The following is a 13,675-nucleotide window of genomic DNA, read 5'->3' on the forward strand; positions in this document are numbered from 1 at the left end:
CGCCTCGACCGGCTCCGACACAGTTGCCCGCTAACATCCAGATTCCACCAGGTATTTAATTTTTGTCATCACGACTGAAACATTTTTTTCTGGCTGGTACACATGTTTACAAGATTCCCCCAATATATAACGACTAGTAGGAACTAATACTAGTAGGAATGGCTACTTCAAACTGTTTACATACGTACATTTAAATGGACAGGTATGATGCTGATCCGGAGTGGCAGCGGTCAGCTGATGCTGATGTCTCAGCAGGCTTTTGCTCAGGCTCAACAGGCAGCCAGAACAAGCAAAAGCACAGCCACCGGAATCCTGGCTCCCCAGGTAGAGAACCCCCCCACACACGCACACCGCAAGGCCGCACTCACTCGTGTGCGCTCATGGTCACCGGTTGTGCCGCTTTGCAACATGAGACGTCCACGCCAGGTGCCACCGGTCGAAGCAACGAGAAGGTGACAGTGATCAGAATGACGGCTCCGGCTCCTCAGACTTTACAACCGGCGGCGCTCCAGAAGCCCATGGTTAAGGTAGGAGCATGTCTCGGACCATCCTCTCAGTGCTCCCGCCAGAGTGACTGGTTATTCAATGCTTGAAATGTTCTCACGGCTTCTGCGCAAAGAGTTCGTCTCAGTTGATGTGCCTTCAGGTGATCGGCGTGACTCCCAAGCCAGCTTCTGTTCAAACGCGCGGCCTGGAGCCTGAACACCGGTCCGTCACCGTGGAAACCAAAAAGGAGCCCCCACCCATGTTTAGTCAAGTGAGTGCCACATCCTCGCACACTTAAGTTTCATATCATGTCACCAAAAAGGGTTTTTTTTTTCCCCCTGCCGACCACCAGGAGACACTGGAGAGCGTGAAGAAGTGCAAGAACTTCCTGGTGACGCTGATGAAGCTGGCGTCCAGCGACTCCAAGTCAGCCAACATGGCCAACAACGTGCGAGGCCTGGTCAGGCGTCTGCTGGTGGGGTTCTCGACATTTCCCTTTGACTCTGTTTTTTGCCGTCAGGTTGTCGCATGACTTTCACATTGTTGCTGCAGGAAGGCAGGATAGAGGCGGAGGAGTTCACCGAGGCGCTCTATCGGGAGCTGAAGTCCACACCGCAGCCGTGCTTGGTGCCGTTCCTCAAGGTGAGTGAGGGAGCATTGATCGCTCACTGTTTTGTTTTGAGCTCATTCACTGGCTTTCTACTTTTACTTGTTCTGCTACTCTCAGAAAAGTCTCCCAGCAGTGCGCCGCCTCACCGCAGACCCTCAGGTATTCGTCCAGCAGGCCTGCTCCTCCTCCTCCTCCTCCTCCTCCACCCCCTCCCCCTCCCCCCTCTGCGGCCCTGCGGTGAAGAAGCCCAATGTGAACCCAGCTCCAAATCCAAGATCCCTCTATCTGGCGGTTTGTGCCATTTGAGTCTGGTAACTGTCAAAAGTCACATCAAGTGTGGCTAATGATCCGTTTTACAGTCAAGTGGCACAGGCGTGTCGACCCAGGTCATAGCTTTGACCTCCAAGAACTTGAGAGTCTCCTCGACCCCTAAAGTCATCCCAGTCCAGATTGGAAAAAACTTAACAGGTCAGCCCTGCTGCTTCAGTTTTTGTCATAATTATTATTTATTTTTATTTATTTTATGATTATTTATTTAATATATCTTTTATTATTATTTATTCATTATTTTTATTTTTTATGATTATTTTTACTAGGTGGGCTCTCTATGAAGCAAGCATTTGCTCGAGAGCCTCCGTGCGCCACCAAAGTTGCTTTCAGGGACCATTCAGCCTCGTACAAGTAAGTCAAGTCACCCGTCGAGAATCAGCGAATGGGCCAATCAATGACTGAGCACCTTGCTAACCCGTCTGCGATCCTCCAGCAGAGAAGATGACGACATCAACGACGTGGCGTCCATGGCGGGCGTCAACCTGCGCGAGGAGAATGCTCAGATCCTGACTAGCGCGGTGGGCTCGGTCGTGCAGTCGTGCCAGGATCAGCTCTTCTTGTCTCCTGGCCCCGTGTTGGGCCGGATCCTGTGCACGGGACGCCCGCTGGGGGTGAGCCAAGTGGGCCCAGAGGCGGTGGCTCTGGTTTCTCACGCCGCCCAAGAGTATCTCCGCGGCCTCCTCCAGAAGCTCAGCGTGATGGCGGAGCACCGCAAGAGGGCGCTTAAGGTACCAAAGGCTTTGCGTCGCGTTCGAGCTCCTGGTGACCGTTTGGTGTCGTCAGGATGACCCGTGTCAAGCCAAAGTGAGCGACGTCCGCTCGCAGCTGCATTTCCTGGAGGAGGTGGACACTTTGAGGAAGAAGAGGAAAGATGAAGAGGAGCGGAACAAGATGATGCGCTTGGCCAGGGTCAGTCTTAGGCCGAGCGCGGCCTCGTCTCACCCAAAATTTGCTTCCGCCTCCTGTCTCACCCCGTTTGGCTCTCTCCACGTTTGTCTCGCTCACAGAGTCGCTCACACAGTGAGAATCCTCTGCAGCAGCAGCTCAAGCAGCGAGCCAAAGAGGTACTGATTTTTACACTCCATGCAAATTACCTTCGCAGTTTGTTCTTTTATGTGCTTTTGCTGACTCTGCTATCGTCGTCCTTCCCCGCTTAAGTTGCAACAAATGGAACAAGCTCAGCAGCAGAAACGAGAAGCCAACCTCACTGCTCTGGCGGCCATCGGCCCCAGGAAGAAGAGACCGATCAGTAACACCGAAGGCCAGGTACAGATTATGAGCCAGAGTCTATGACAGACGGTGAGAACCAATGAGATTGTTGGGTGTGTGCATGCGTGTCAGGTGTTGCTGGCGCCCAGGCAGGCGGTCCGCCGCGTGATGCTTCGTGACCTGCTTGTGTGTATGGAGGAGGACCAGTTCCTGCGACGCTCTCTCACCTTCTACAAAGCCATGCTCTGACCTCGCCCAGCCATTTCAATCATTAGAACTGGAATGCAGTGGTGCCCTCTGCCCTGAGATACGAGTGGAATTCGTCCCTCAGAACACATGTATGGCAAATTCTCCTTTCATAAAAATAAATAAAATAATAAAGCCACCAAGGATGCCAAACTGCAACAATGTTGCTCTTGCGTATGCCAAAATATGGTTAGCCTGTCAATAGCATTTTGAGCTAGCATGTTCTCCCCGGGCCCGCGTGGGTTTTCTCCGGGCACTCCGGTTTCCTCCCACATCCCAAAAACATGCTTGGTAGGCCGATTGAACGCTCCAAATTGTCCCTAGGTGTGAGTGCGAGTGCAAATGGTTGTTTGTCTCTGTGTGCCCTGCGATTGGCTGGCAACCGGTTCAGGGTGTCCCCCGCCTACTGCCCGATGACGGCTGGGATAGGCTCCAGCACGCCCGCGACCCCAGTGGGGACTAAGCGGTACAGAAAATGGATGGATGGAAACCAAAGCAAAACAACGACCGAGGAAAGGCTTGTTTGAATTCTGTTAGTCAGTTTAAATATACATATTGAAATGAAGTATTTTGTGTTTGTCAAATGACTTTTCAAGTTTTTGTGTTCAGAAAAGAAGACCCCAGACAGGTCTATAATTAGCAACAATCCAACAATTAGCAACAATGTTGTGTTGAAGCTCTCTTTATGTTGTTCTCTATTTCATTAAAAAAAAAAGAAATGTCCACAAGCGTTTTGTGTCATGTTGTAAATAAAAAATCTTTTCACAGAGGAAACATTTTGTGCTGGGCTTCCTGTCGCATGACATCATAGTCATTCCAGGGTTGACAGAAGCAGTCTTACAGCTCTTCGCGTTTGATGCATGCGATGGGGTGCCGGCCGCTCGCCCGGCCTAACAGGTACTGGTTGAAGCATGAGGAGGCTTCGGCACTGCCGCACGAACTGGTCACCCGGAATCCTCTTTGTTGGAAGCGCTCCAGCACCTGCAAGTGCAACAAAAACGTTGTATCGAGACACGCTTTCTCTGGCTTTGTGCCCACCAAAATTGCTAAAAAAAAATTTAAGACAATTCTGAATCTGGGATGAACCTACAGGACAAATATGTGAACTATGACCCAATCTTTTGTTTCGACTTTTAAAGACAATTTAGTATTCCTGACCCACCTGGACAGAGGTGAGACGGCAGTGGTCGTCGAGAGGGAAGCGACGGATGTGTGAGTCGTCGTTCTCTGGTCTGTCGTTTCCAGACTCGCATGCCAACGCTCTGACTTCCGGAAAGACCTCCTCCAGGGTGGTTCGGTGACCGCTCACATCGATCCTCTCGCGCGGGTCTTGAGTCACGTGAACCACTACGCACTCCCACGGCAGCGCACTCTCATTATCCTGCCTGTTGCGCCAGCGCCGAAGTTCCTCCTGCAGAGGAGCCAATTGGAAGAAGGAGGCTTCCTCGTACAGCAAAGCATACTCCTGCGGCACAGCCACAGAACAAGAGGTAAGCTCTATGTGAACTGCTAAAGGAGCAGCTCGGCACTCACGTTGAAGTCGTCCGGGAGGAGAAGCTTGGAGGTACGTAGAAAGTTGAGGATGTAGCGGAACATGGCACCGTCTCGGTCGATAAAGTAGTTCTGCCGGAGACCATCAAGCACGATGGGCTCGCTTCCGTCGAACAGTCGCCCGATCCTGCTGACACACTGCTAGCGCGTCACATAATGGAAATTATTTCATTTTCATTCTGGCATTTTCTACACCAGTTGTTGTGAACCGCTGCAAGGCAATCCTAACCATTTTAGAAGCTACAAAAGTAGGCTAAGCAAACCACCATGAGCCTCCCATGCAAGCACTAGAGTGAGTCAGCACATGTCTCACCGTGAGTCGGGGTACTTTCTGAGGGTTTCCAAGCTGCTGGTGTACGTGTGACCTCCCACGTCAACGTGGACTGGGGCGTTGGCTTTGCTCAGCTGAGCCAGCGTGGGGACGCCAGGCGAACCGGGCGGGGACACTGAAGTCTGCCCGTCGCTGTCCTGGGATGCATGACACTCTCGATCAGCACTTTGTCTGCCAGGCCTGTTAGCTGTGGCTAGCTTTGTAGAATTAGAGAGAAGAAACTCTGATGCATTTCATCCCTAATTAAGTGCCCGTGACTTTTCAGGCTACCTGGGTGACGGTGGGGTGAACACGATGTTGCGCATGCGCGCGTCTGTCTCTGGCTTCTCGGGGTCCTTTGAGGTGAGGAGAAGAGAGCCCTCCGATCTGAGCACCCGTGGTAGCCCGTTGCGTTGCCACAGCAACCAGAAGACGCTCGCTGCCGCCTGTGTCGTCTGTCGCCACAGCATCGCCCACGATGCTGTCGAGCGTTGCTATGGAGACGGCGCCGATGGAGTGGTTAGTGTACGTCCTGGACAGTTTGGCGGCGCGCGACAACATCTGCATGCGTGTGCCCAGAAGGTTCTTCCCGACGGCTTTGTTTTCGAACCAGGTGCCGTCGGCCGGGCTGCAGGCATCGCGTGGCCGCTGGAAGAAAGCTCGGCACAGAGGGTTGCGCTTGGACAGGTAGCGCACGAAGCTGGCGTAAGGGCACAACGCCGTGCGCGTCTCGTACATGTGCGGCCGAAAAGTGACGTCGTCCTTGGTGGTCGTTCTCCGACTCCCGCGCGTGTCTCGGAAGTAGACGAACTTCCGGCCTTGCTGGTCGGTGGCCAGCGCGAACGAGTCCTCGCGGAGCTCGCGCTGCTTCTCGCGTCCTCTAGTGCTGAAGTACATGCAGGTCTCGAACCAAACTTTGTTGAGCAACCCCGGCGGCGTGGACGCGTCGAACATGGATGATTCGTAGAGGCGGCACAGGTCCGAGCGCGCAATGGCCTGCTTCTGCACCACCGGCCCGCCGCCCCGCTCCTCCAGCCGCCGGATGACCGCCGCCAAGGTGAGGTTGGCCCCGCGTAGCTCCGGGTCCTTGGTGAGGTCCAGCGTGCGACAATGGGGCGGCTCGTTCAGGTAGCGGTTGAGGGAGCTCCGGATGCTGACGAGAGACGACTTGCTGTACAACTGGCCGCTTTTGGACCGCGCTTCCGCGTAGAAGGAGCGCAGCAGCGCGCACAGTTGCCCCTTGTCCAGGCTTTCAAAGTCCGGACTGCGCGCCCTGTCACGCAGGTACTCCCTGAGGATGCGCACGGCATAGCGTGTTGCCAAGCGCGTGTTGTCACTCAACCGGGTGCCGTCCGGAGTGCTCGGGTGAGAGTCGGGCGCAACTGGGGAGCTACGGTCCGCGCTTGGAGTGAGGACCACGGGTGACTCCCAGTCCTCCTCGCCGGTGATGCGCACCTCCTGGATTTCGTCTTCCCAGCCCGTGATCTCCGTGTAGCCTCCGCTGTCAAGCGGTCTCTCCATATTGCGGTTTGCGTGCCAAGCGGTCCGCCAGCAGTGCGCATGCGCGTTATATTGGACCGCAGCTCCCCCTCCCACGCCCTCCCCAAAAAGTCCTTTTGTGGTTTAGTGACCTTCAACCGTGCTCGGTTCTTGTGCAGGTTTTATGGTGCAAGATGCGTGCACGACGATGCCAGGCTGCTTTGCTGACTACCAGCAACTCAGGGATGATTGACAATAAAAGATCCTAAAAATTACATTTCATTACCGATATCGACCGGTAGCGCACGATGTATACTTTTGATCTTCGGGGTATTTTGTGTGTGTGTGTGTGTGTGTTTCTGACGTTAAAATGTAACTAGTCGAGGATACGCCGTACAGAGAATTAAAGGGAAAGTTTGAACCGTGAAATAACGAGTCGGCTGGACTCCCTGCCAGTGGGGTCGCTAGTGCTTTTATGGTCAACATCTTCTGTTGACGTCACTTCCCTAGAAAGGAAAAGCCGGATATTTTTTTTTTAAAAACAAACAGGCACGTCGCCAATCCTCACGCTGAGAAGACGATGTGCTCTTTAAAGAGCACGAGGGAGGAACAGATCAGGACTTTAAGGGGGGTCTGCTTGGAAGCCGTCCACTATCATTTCAGTTTTAAAAAAATAGATGCAGCAGCGATTCTTAGTAAGTGGAACATTTATCTGTTTTTGTTGTTGATGGCGCCTCAAACTGTAATGCAAGCGCGAAAGCGGCACATAACACGAATGGTCACAAAAAATCGCATTCCTTTGAGAGAATGGACTTCTTTCTGTGTCCCTCTCGCTTATATTTTGTTTGCACCGCCTCAGGTGTGCCAGCAGACCTGTTGCAAGACCTCCTTCCTTACATGAACCCGTGCCAGCTGGATCAGCTTCAGCCAGAGCTCGAGCGCAAAGGAGTGTCCACCTATTCGGCATGGATGAAGATATACCAAAGGTTGGCCGGCAGGGAGACGAGATTCCAGCAAAAGACCTTTGACACTTCACAGGAGGTAAAAGTGGAAGTGATGCAACGGATGTTTGCCCAATGGATGTTTGCCCAGCGTCTCCGCCGCCCGTACGTCGACTTGGACATCTGGAATCACATGGACTTGCCCACGTTCCTCTCAACGGCGGTCAAGTACGTCAAGCACGTGACGCTCAGCTCTGACATGGAGCTGGCCGTGAACTTGACAGCGGGGGATCCCCTTCTCTCCAGTCTGGAGAAGACGGTGGAGTCGCTGAAGTTGGAGTGGACCGACAGTTCCACATCCCGTGATTTGGACGAACTTTTCACCTTCTTGGTGCATCGCTTTTTGGACCACGGTGTGGTTAAACACGTCAGTGTGAATTCAGCTTTCGGCTGCTTCTTGACTTGGCTATTCTATGACCGTGACCATGTGTATAAAACTGCTGTGGAGCAGCAGAGATGTTTAATAAACATCAGATATGATTCGGAAGAGTCAATGGATTCCAAAGAATTTGAGGATGAAAATGGTCCCCCTGCCAAACACTTGAAGACGGACAAGACAGTGAGCTTGCGTTTCCATTGTTGTGAAGTCTCTTACCCTGGCTGCGTGACGCCGTGTCCGGTTGGAAAGATCCAAAGTCTGACAGTCACTGATTGCAACTTGGACATGATGAAGGAACTGGTCCAAATCCTGCCCACATTAGACAGCCTTACCACGCTGACGCTGGAACTGCCATTCCTTGCTTGCGGTTGGGCCCACTGACGGGTTTTCTTTGTTTTCTGAAATGTTAAATGTCACACAGAGCAAATACTATCTTTTTGACCAACAGTGTTTTTTTTCAGCTCGCATATATTTTTTATGGATGTAAGCGTTTTGACATGTCACTGTCGTTGATTGTTCAAGTCGAACGCGACCTGACCATCTTGCTGGAGGACACCTTGACGACGGCGCTGGCGTCTTTGTCCTCACGTCCCCGCCGCTGCCTCCGTCGCGTGTCCATCCCCTCGATGCAGTGCACAGAGGATCTGCTTTTCAACCTGCTGCAAGCTTACCTGGAGCTGAAGGAGCTGCATGTGGGGGCCGTCGTCTACGCTTACAAGAACAAAAAGAAGTTCAAAGGTGAGCGGGTGGCGGGAGGGGGTTTGAACGCGTTCAAACATCCCGAAGCTGAGGCAGCAGCAGTTGGACGGTCAATCGTTTTCACTTTGGCTCCGCAGGTGAACTTGAACTGGAGCACCTGTCAGTCAATTTGTATGAGGACCAGCGGGACGCCAAGTTCCTCTTGACCGTGTTGCGAGTGTGCCCGCGTCTGGTCTCGCTGCATATTTCGGGCATGCGCTTGCCCACCGGCCACTCCCTCAAGGAACTCCTCAACACACTCACAGGTAAGTGGTCCGGCTTGATGATGTCACGCTTCATTTTGCACAGACTGAACGGGAATTCATATCACATTAGAAATTACATTTCGATTCACCTGATCTCAAATTAACACTCAGCATTTGTTTTTATTTTTCAATGCAAATTTCTCCAATCTGATCTTATATGATTGTCTTCATGATTGGTTCTGTTCATGTGTGCTTAGAGTCCAACATTCTACTGACGAGTCTCAGCTTGCTGGACCTCAACTTGTCCGATTGTTTGGAGGAGATCATCAAGCTGCTGAGCGTCTGCAAGCTGGAAGGTTACACGTCGCTCTTTCGCCTGGCTTCATCCTCCATCTTTCCGCTTTATCCACCTTTTGTTGTTGTCCTTGTCCTCATCCTTCCTCCGCCTCCTTGTCCTTCTTCTCATTCTCCTGCTTTGTGGTCTACCAGAGCTCCACCTCAAAGACTGTCGTCTTCTGGACTGTGCCGTGGACAAGGCCGAGAGTCTTCGTCAACTGGTGGACGCCCTGAAGACGCTGCCGTCCCTGCGCAAGCTCACCTTATCTCACAATCGCCTGGGTAAGCGTCGCATTATCACTGACGCCCAACTCAGTCTGACGCATGTGTTTGTCTCTGCAGCCAAAGACGTGCACGTGCTGGCCCAGCTCTTCTCAGGACCCGCGCCCAGCTCGCTGGAGTACCTCCACGTCGGGTGAGTGCTCAGAAGAGCGGTTCCTCGTTTGCTTGAGGCGCAGCAGATTAGTAAATAGTGAATGAGTCCCCAAATTTTCTTGTGCTACACTCATTAAGGTAAACAGGAAACAAAGAAAATGACACCTGTCTTTAAAACAAGGCCAAGAGCCTCCGCTCGCTTTATGCTAACATACAATAGCCACACAGGCTAACAATTACTATCGATAGTGATATTTTTCCACTCGACGCAACGTATATCTGATTCCAAAATAACAATCCTCAATTGTTTTTGTCCAGAGCCAACTTTATTCAGCCAGCAGACCTGCTATTGTTGGCTGAAGCTTTGAGTTCGCATCCTCCTCAGCGCCAACTCACCTTGGACCTCACCACCAACCCGGGGGATCGCGACGTCAACACGTGGAAGGCGGCACTTGACAAGCTCCGCCCCTTCTGCCGTTGTCTCACCAATGAGTGGAACTCAAAAAACACCATGGCTGATTACATCAGCAACATGTGAAGCGGTTGAAGGATACATACGTCTATTATTCAAGCGGAACGTCTGCTGTCTTTGCCAGGAAGGGAAAGCGATATGCTGGTGTCATGTGATGACAGTGGCATGCTAGTCGCCGTGGAGAAAAAATAAACACTGATGTCGTCATGAGGTGGTAAAATTGGAAAAACAAAAGTGAAATCCTGTGAACTTTTTGAATGACATTGAAGTGCATCCTGTTTTTCACTTTTAGAGACTTTGGTGTGGGAGGGGGGAGTTGAATCTACTCGTGCCAACTAACGTACATGTGAATTTTTTTAAAAAAATACATTTTCTAAAAAAATTGAAAAACTGTCATGTTATATGTGGAAAATTTTGTGAGGTAACAAATTGATTTGTGGCAAGAAAACGAGGCTGTTTCTTACTGCAGAAAGGCTGCTATCATCTTGAATAATCTGAAATATGACTCCTTTGTGATTGTTAAGCAAAGAAAAACAATACAAATTATTTTGTAACACTTTATATCCAAGTTATAATATGATTATTATACAGTATATCAAGGATGTCAAAGTCGAACTAGAGTCAAGTCTTGCAAGTGACGTGATGATAATGACAAAATTAGCAAAACAAAATTAGTCCTGTTAGCTTCACGTGCGTCCCGAGAGCAGCCGCAGGACCAGCTCCTCGTCCTCGGCCAGCGACAGGCCCGTGTCCAGCGATGCGTGTTCCTCCTCTTGCTGCTGCTGCCTTGCCTTCTTCCCGCTCCTCCGCGGTGCCTCATCTTCCTCACTGCTGCTGTAGCTGCGTTTGACGGGTCTATCTTCATCCTCGGTGTCGTCACGGCGTCTGTCGGGGTCCGGCAGCGTGCTGGGGTCAAACTCCTCCTCGCCGCCGCTGGCCAGATACGCCACCAGCTCGTCGCTGTCGTCCTCCGACTTGTCTGCGTGCTGCTTGCTGGCCTCCTTCCTGGCCGCTTTGGCCTTTAGCCTCTTCTCGCGGTGTTTGGCCTTCACCTTGCGGCTATACTCCTGCTTGTCAAACTCCCGGTCCTCCCTCCTCAGCCGCTCCTTGGCCTTCTCCACGTTGATCCCCGACACGTCGTCTTCCTCCTGCGCCCCATCCTGGCTGGTGGCCAAGCTCTGCACGGGAGGCCAAACCTGGATGGCTTCCCCTTCCTCTGTGAAGGACACTTTAGTGTTGACTTTGAAGTTCCTTTTGAGGATCTTCTTGGCCTCTTTGTACTTGGTCATTTTTTGGGGCGCCTTCTTGATGGGCTCATCCACCTGGGTCTGGTGCTCTTCTTCATTCTTGAAGACATCTTTTCGTTTGACTGTGAGGAAGTCTATCTCTCTCAGGTCGTCATCGTCGGCATCCAGGAAGGGCGCTTTGGCCCGATCTTCATTATCGCTGTCATCTTCAGATTCCTCTTGGTAAGGAAAGTTGCCTCTTAATTGAGCTTTGAAGCTGCTCAGTTCCTCGTCTTCCCCTCGCTTTTCGGCCGTTCTCCCTGCCTCAGCTTTGTCGAGGAAGCGCACCCGCGGCGCCACAGCCAGGCCCAAGGACACCGCGTACTTGTGCAACCGCAACTTGAAGACGTCAAACACGTCCTTGTTCCTCATCAGAAAGACGGAGCGCAAGTAAGAGACAAAGCAGCGCTGGGCGCGCTCCTTCTGCTCCTGCTCCTGAGCCAGGAAGGCCTCCAGATTCTGCTGAACATTCTGGAGCTTTTCTGGATTCACCTGCCATCAACAAATCACATGAGCTTAGACGATGAGCAAGCAGAAAAAGAAAAAAAAAACGGAAATAAAACGCAAAGCTGAGAATGGGCGAGTACCGATACCAAGTAACAATACCAGCTTAATTTAACCATATTGATAATAGCATCGTCTTACTACGCAAAAACAAAAGTAAACACAAAGTTTCTGAGTTTTCTGCCCAGAAGAGAAAACTGAGCACACCTAGAGAGAGGCGGGACAACCCACCTGGATCTTGTTGACGGGCACCTTTTTCTCTTGCAGTTGGGCAATCATGCCCGTCTCCTCGGAGGGCATCAGCAGCAGCAAGGCCTCGCCGCCCTCCTTGTACCTGGCCGTGCGGCCCACCCTGTGGATGTAGGTGTCTGCGTCCTCGGGGCAGTCGTACTGCAGCACCCAGTTGACGGCAGGGAAGTCCAGCCCCCTCGCGGCGATGTCCGTGGCAAAGAGCACGGCGTTATTCTTTCGCAGGAAGTCGTTGTAGACCTCCACCCGCTTCATCTGCTGCTGCTTGCCGTGCAACGCCAACACGGGGATGCCCGGCCGCAGGCGGCAGAAAATGCGGAATAAGTACTGCACCTCCTTGCAGCAGGCAAAGAACACTATGATCTTCTTCTTCAGGTGACTTCGGATGAAGGAGAAGAGCATGTTGACCTTGTCATGGAGCTCGCACACGACGTAGCTCTGCTCCAGCGTGGCCGGCGTGCTGAACTTGGCCTTCTCATGCACCCACACGTACTCTGGGTCCTTGAGGCTAAGTCGCGCCAGGTCTTTGACTGACTTGGTCTGTGTGGCGGAGAACAAAAGCGTCTGCCGGCCGACGGGGAGGTTCTCCACGATGGCGTTGAGCGTGCTGGCGAAGCCCATGTCCAGGATGCGATCGGCTTCGTCCAGCACCAGCATGCACAGGTCGGTCACGTGGAAGTCAGGCGTCTCATCCATGTGCTGCAGCAGCCTGCCCGGCGTGCAGATAACGATGTTGGTGCGGTGGATCTTCTCGGACTCGCCCTTCAGGTCCTTTCCACCGATGATGAGGCCCGCCGAGAACTCGTGGTTCTTGCCCACCTTGCGGAGCACCTCGAAGGTCTGGTAGGCCAGCTCCCTGGTGGGAGAGATGATGAGGGCGCCCAGGCCGTCCACGGAGCTCCACTGCTGGCGGTACAGACATTCCAGCACCGGGATGAGGAAGGCTAAAGTCTTTCCAGATCCGGTCTTGGCGGCTCCCAGCACGTCCTTCCCCTGCAGCGCGAAGCCGATCGTCTGCCTCTGGATCTCAGTGGGCTGCCTGTACTGGTGCTTCTGGAGGGCTAAGAGGGTTTTCTTGGAAATTGGGAAGTCGGAGAACTTGATGACTTCCTTGCTGTCGATGTCGGCGTACCTGCTCACCAGCCGGTCGATCTTCTCTTGCTCGACCTGCCACTCCGGCTTCTTCTTGATTCGTTCACGCTTGACGCGAGCTTTCTTCAAGTTGTATTTCTTTTTCCATTGTTCGAAGTCTTTGATTGGATCCGACGTGTCGTCCATTTTATTGATTTAAAATGAATGCATGCAGAGAAATGGTAAGGGAAACACGCTGAATGTGACGTAAGCGTTTTACAGCGTGGAGAAAATGTCGAGTTATAATGACGTCATTACAAAGTGCCACGGCAGTCTTCTTCTTTGTGTTTCCAAACTATAATTGAACATTAGCGCTACCCAAAGACCTCTCCTATTGCTGCGTTTTCTTGGTGTCAAAATTCTCATGCAGACAAAATCAATTTAATAAACCAGTCTTACACAATTCCACTCAATTGCTCATCTCGCTCATACTTTAAACTTTGTAATTATTTGTTTAATGATTTTTTTCCATTATGTAGTTCCCATTTACCCACAGTATGAGTTCCCTTTTTTAGTTCTTATTTCTTTATTCACAAGTATTTCCTCAGTACCTCCTCTGTTGCTCCCTGATTTTTCTTATCGAGATATCATGTAGAACTATTTATACCACATGAACTATTTTGAATAATGGCTTCGTTCTGTTTATAAATCTAATCTTGTTCCTTTGGAAATGAAGAACGAATTTAATTCGAGCGGAGGCGCTTCAGTTTTCACTTCAAACCGCCTGACGGCAGTCGTGAGCTTGTTAGTTCTAATCCAACCGCCAGTAGTGAGCGC

General features: G+C 51.7%; 4 protein-coding genes across 6 annotated transcripts; 2 read left to right on the forward strand and 2 right to left on the reverse strand.

Moving 5' to 3' along the window:
* The first annotated feature begins 204 nt into the window (after window positions 1-204).
* On the forward strand, window positions 205-3,599 carry LOC133167235 (transcription initiation factor TFIID subunit 4B-like). The gene is given in 13 exon segments (XM_061297861.1): window positions 205-324; window positions 414-527; window positions 647-757; window positions 839-961; window positions 1,039-1,128; window positions 1,214-1,387; window positions 1,456-1,564; window positions 1,693-1,777; window positions 1,863-2,154; window positions 2,210-2,335; window positions 2,434-2,490; window positions 2,585-2,725; window positions 2,768-3,599. Coding segments are annotated over 13 exon segments (1,659 nt in total). The 3' UTR covers window positions 2,885-3,599.
* LOC133167208 (BTB/POZ domain-containing protein KCTD1-like) lies at window positions 3,548-6,284 on the reverse strand. Of its 3 annotated transcripts, XM_061297832.1 has the most exons (6): window positions 5,353-5,530; window positions 5,034-5,236; window positions 4,746-4,960; window positions 4,415-4,559; window positions 4,044-4,346; window positions 3,548-3,862 (listed from the first exon to the last, which is right to left on the reverse strand). In XM_061297832.1, the coding sequence occupies exons 1-6, from the start codon at window positions 5,378-5,380 to the stop codon at window positions 3,719-3,721; spliced, it is 1,038 nt and encodes a 345-aa protein (XP_061153816.1). In that variant the 5' UTR covers window positions 5,381-5,530; the 3' UTR covers window positions 3,548-3,718. The 3 variants fall into 3 exon arrangements, with proteins under 3 accessions (XP_061153816.1, XP_061153815.1, XP_061153814.1); XM_061297831.1 differs by having other exon boundaries at window positions 4,746-4,900; window positions 5,034-6,284; XM_061297830.1 differs by having other exon boundaries at window positions 5,034-6,284.
* Window positions 6,285-6,737: 453 nt separating this feature from the next.
* Window positions 6,738-10,118, forward strand: lrrc41 (leucine rich repeat containing 41). The gene is made up of 8 exons (XM_061297834.1): window positions 6,738-6,916; window positions 7,081-7,968; window positions 8,124-8,339; window positions 8,438-8,605; window positions 8,803-8,901; window positions 9,035-9,163; window positions 9,224-9,296; window positions 9,575-10,118. The coding sequence occupies exons 1-8, from the start codon at window positions 6,802-6,804 to the stop codon at window positions 9,792-9,794; spliced, it is 1,908 nt and encodes a 635-aa protein (XP_061153818.1). The 5' UTR covers window positions 6,738-6,801; the 3' UTR covers window positions 9,795-10,118.
* Window positions 10,119-10,271: 153 nt separating this feature from the next.
* On the reverse strand, window positions 10,272-13,152 carry ddx10 (DEAD (Asp-Glu-Ala-Asp) box polypeptide 10). Its single transcript, XM_061297829.1, has 2 exons — window positions 11,750-13,152; window positions 10,272-11,506 (listed from the first exon to the last, which is right to left on the reverse strand). Exons 1-2 carry the CDS (start codon window positions 13,043-13,045, stop codon window positions 10,415-10,417), a joined length of 2,388 nt encoding a protein of 795 aa, XP_061153813.1. The 5' UTR covers window positions 13,046-13,152; the 3' UTR covers window positions 10,272-10,414.
* Between the last annotated feature and the right edge of the window lie 523 nt (window positions 13,153-13,675).

Source organism: Syngnathus typhle, linkage group LG14 (genome assembly GCF_033458585.1).
Source record: "Syngnathus typhle isolate RoL2023-S1 ecotype Sweden linkage group LG14, RoL_Styp_1.0, whole genome shotgun sequence".
In the NCBI taxonomy this organism is placed as follows: domain Eukaryota; kingdom Metazoa; phylum Chordata; class Actinopteri; order Syngnathiformes; family Syngnathidae; genus Syngnathus; species Syngnathus typhle.

Bases quoted from the DNA above. Each gene is read 5' to 3' on its own strand.
- LOC133167208 (XM_061297830.1), bottom strand. From the start codon at position 6,263: ATGGAGAGACCGCTTGACAGCGGAGGCTACACGGAGATCACGGGCTGG. The intron at 4,961-5,033 runs GTAGCCTGAAAA...AATTCTACAAAG, and splicing joins TTCACCCCACCGTCACCCAG to CTAGCCACAGCTAACAGGCC. The intron at 4,560-4,745 runs GTGAGACATGTG...GTGTGTCAGCAG, and splicing joins AGAAAGTACCCCGACTCACG to GATCGGGCGACTGTTCGACG.
- lrrc41 (XM_061297834.1), top strand. From the start codon at position 6,802: ATGTGCTCTTTAAAGAGCACGAGGGAGGAACAGATCAGGACTTTAAGG. The intron at 9,164-9,223 runs GTAAGCGTCGCA...TTGTCTCTGCAG, and splicing joins CTTATCTCACAATCGCCTGG to CCAAAGACGTGCACGTGCTG. The intron at 9,297-9,574 runs GTGAGTGCTCAG...GTTTTTGTCCAG, and splicing joins CTGGAGTACCTCCACGTCGG to AGCCAACTTTATTCAGCCAG.
- ddx10 (XM_061297829.1), bottom strand. From the start codon at position 13,045: ATGGACGACACGTCGGATCCAATCAAAGACTTCGAACAATGGAAAAAG. The intron at 11,507-11,749 runs GTGGGTTGTCCC...TGTTGATGGCAG, and splicing joins TGCCCGTCAACAAGATCCAG to GTGAATCCAGAAAAGCTCCA.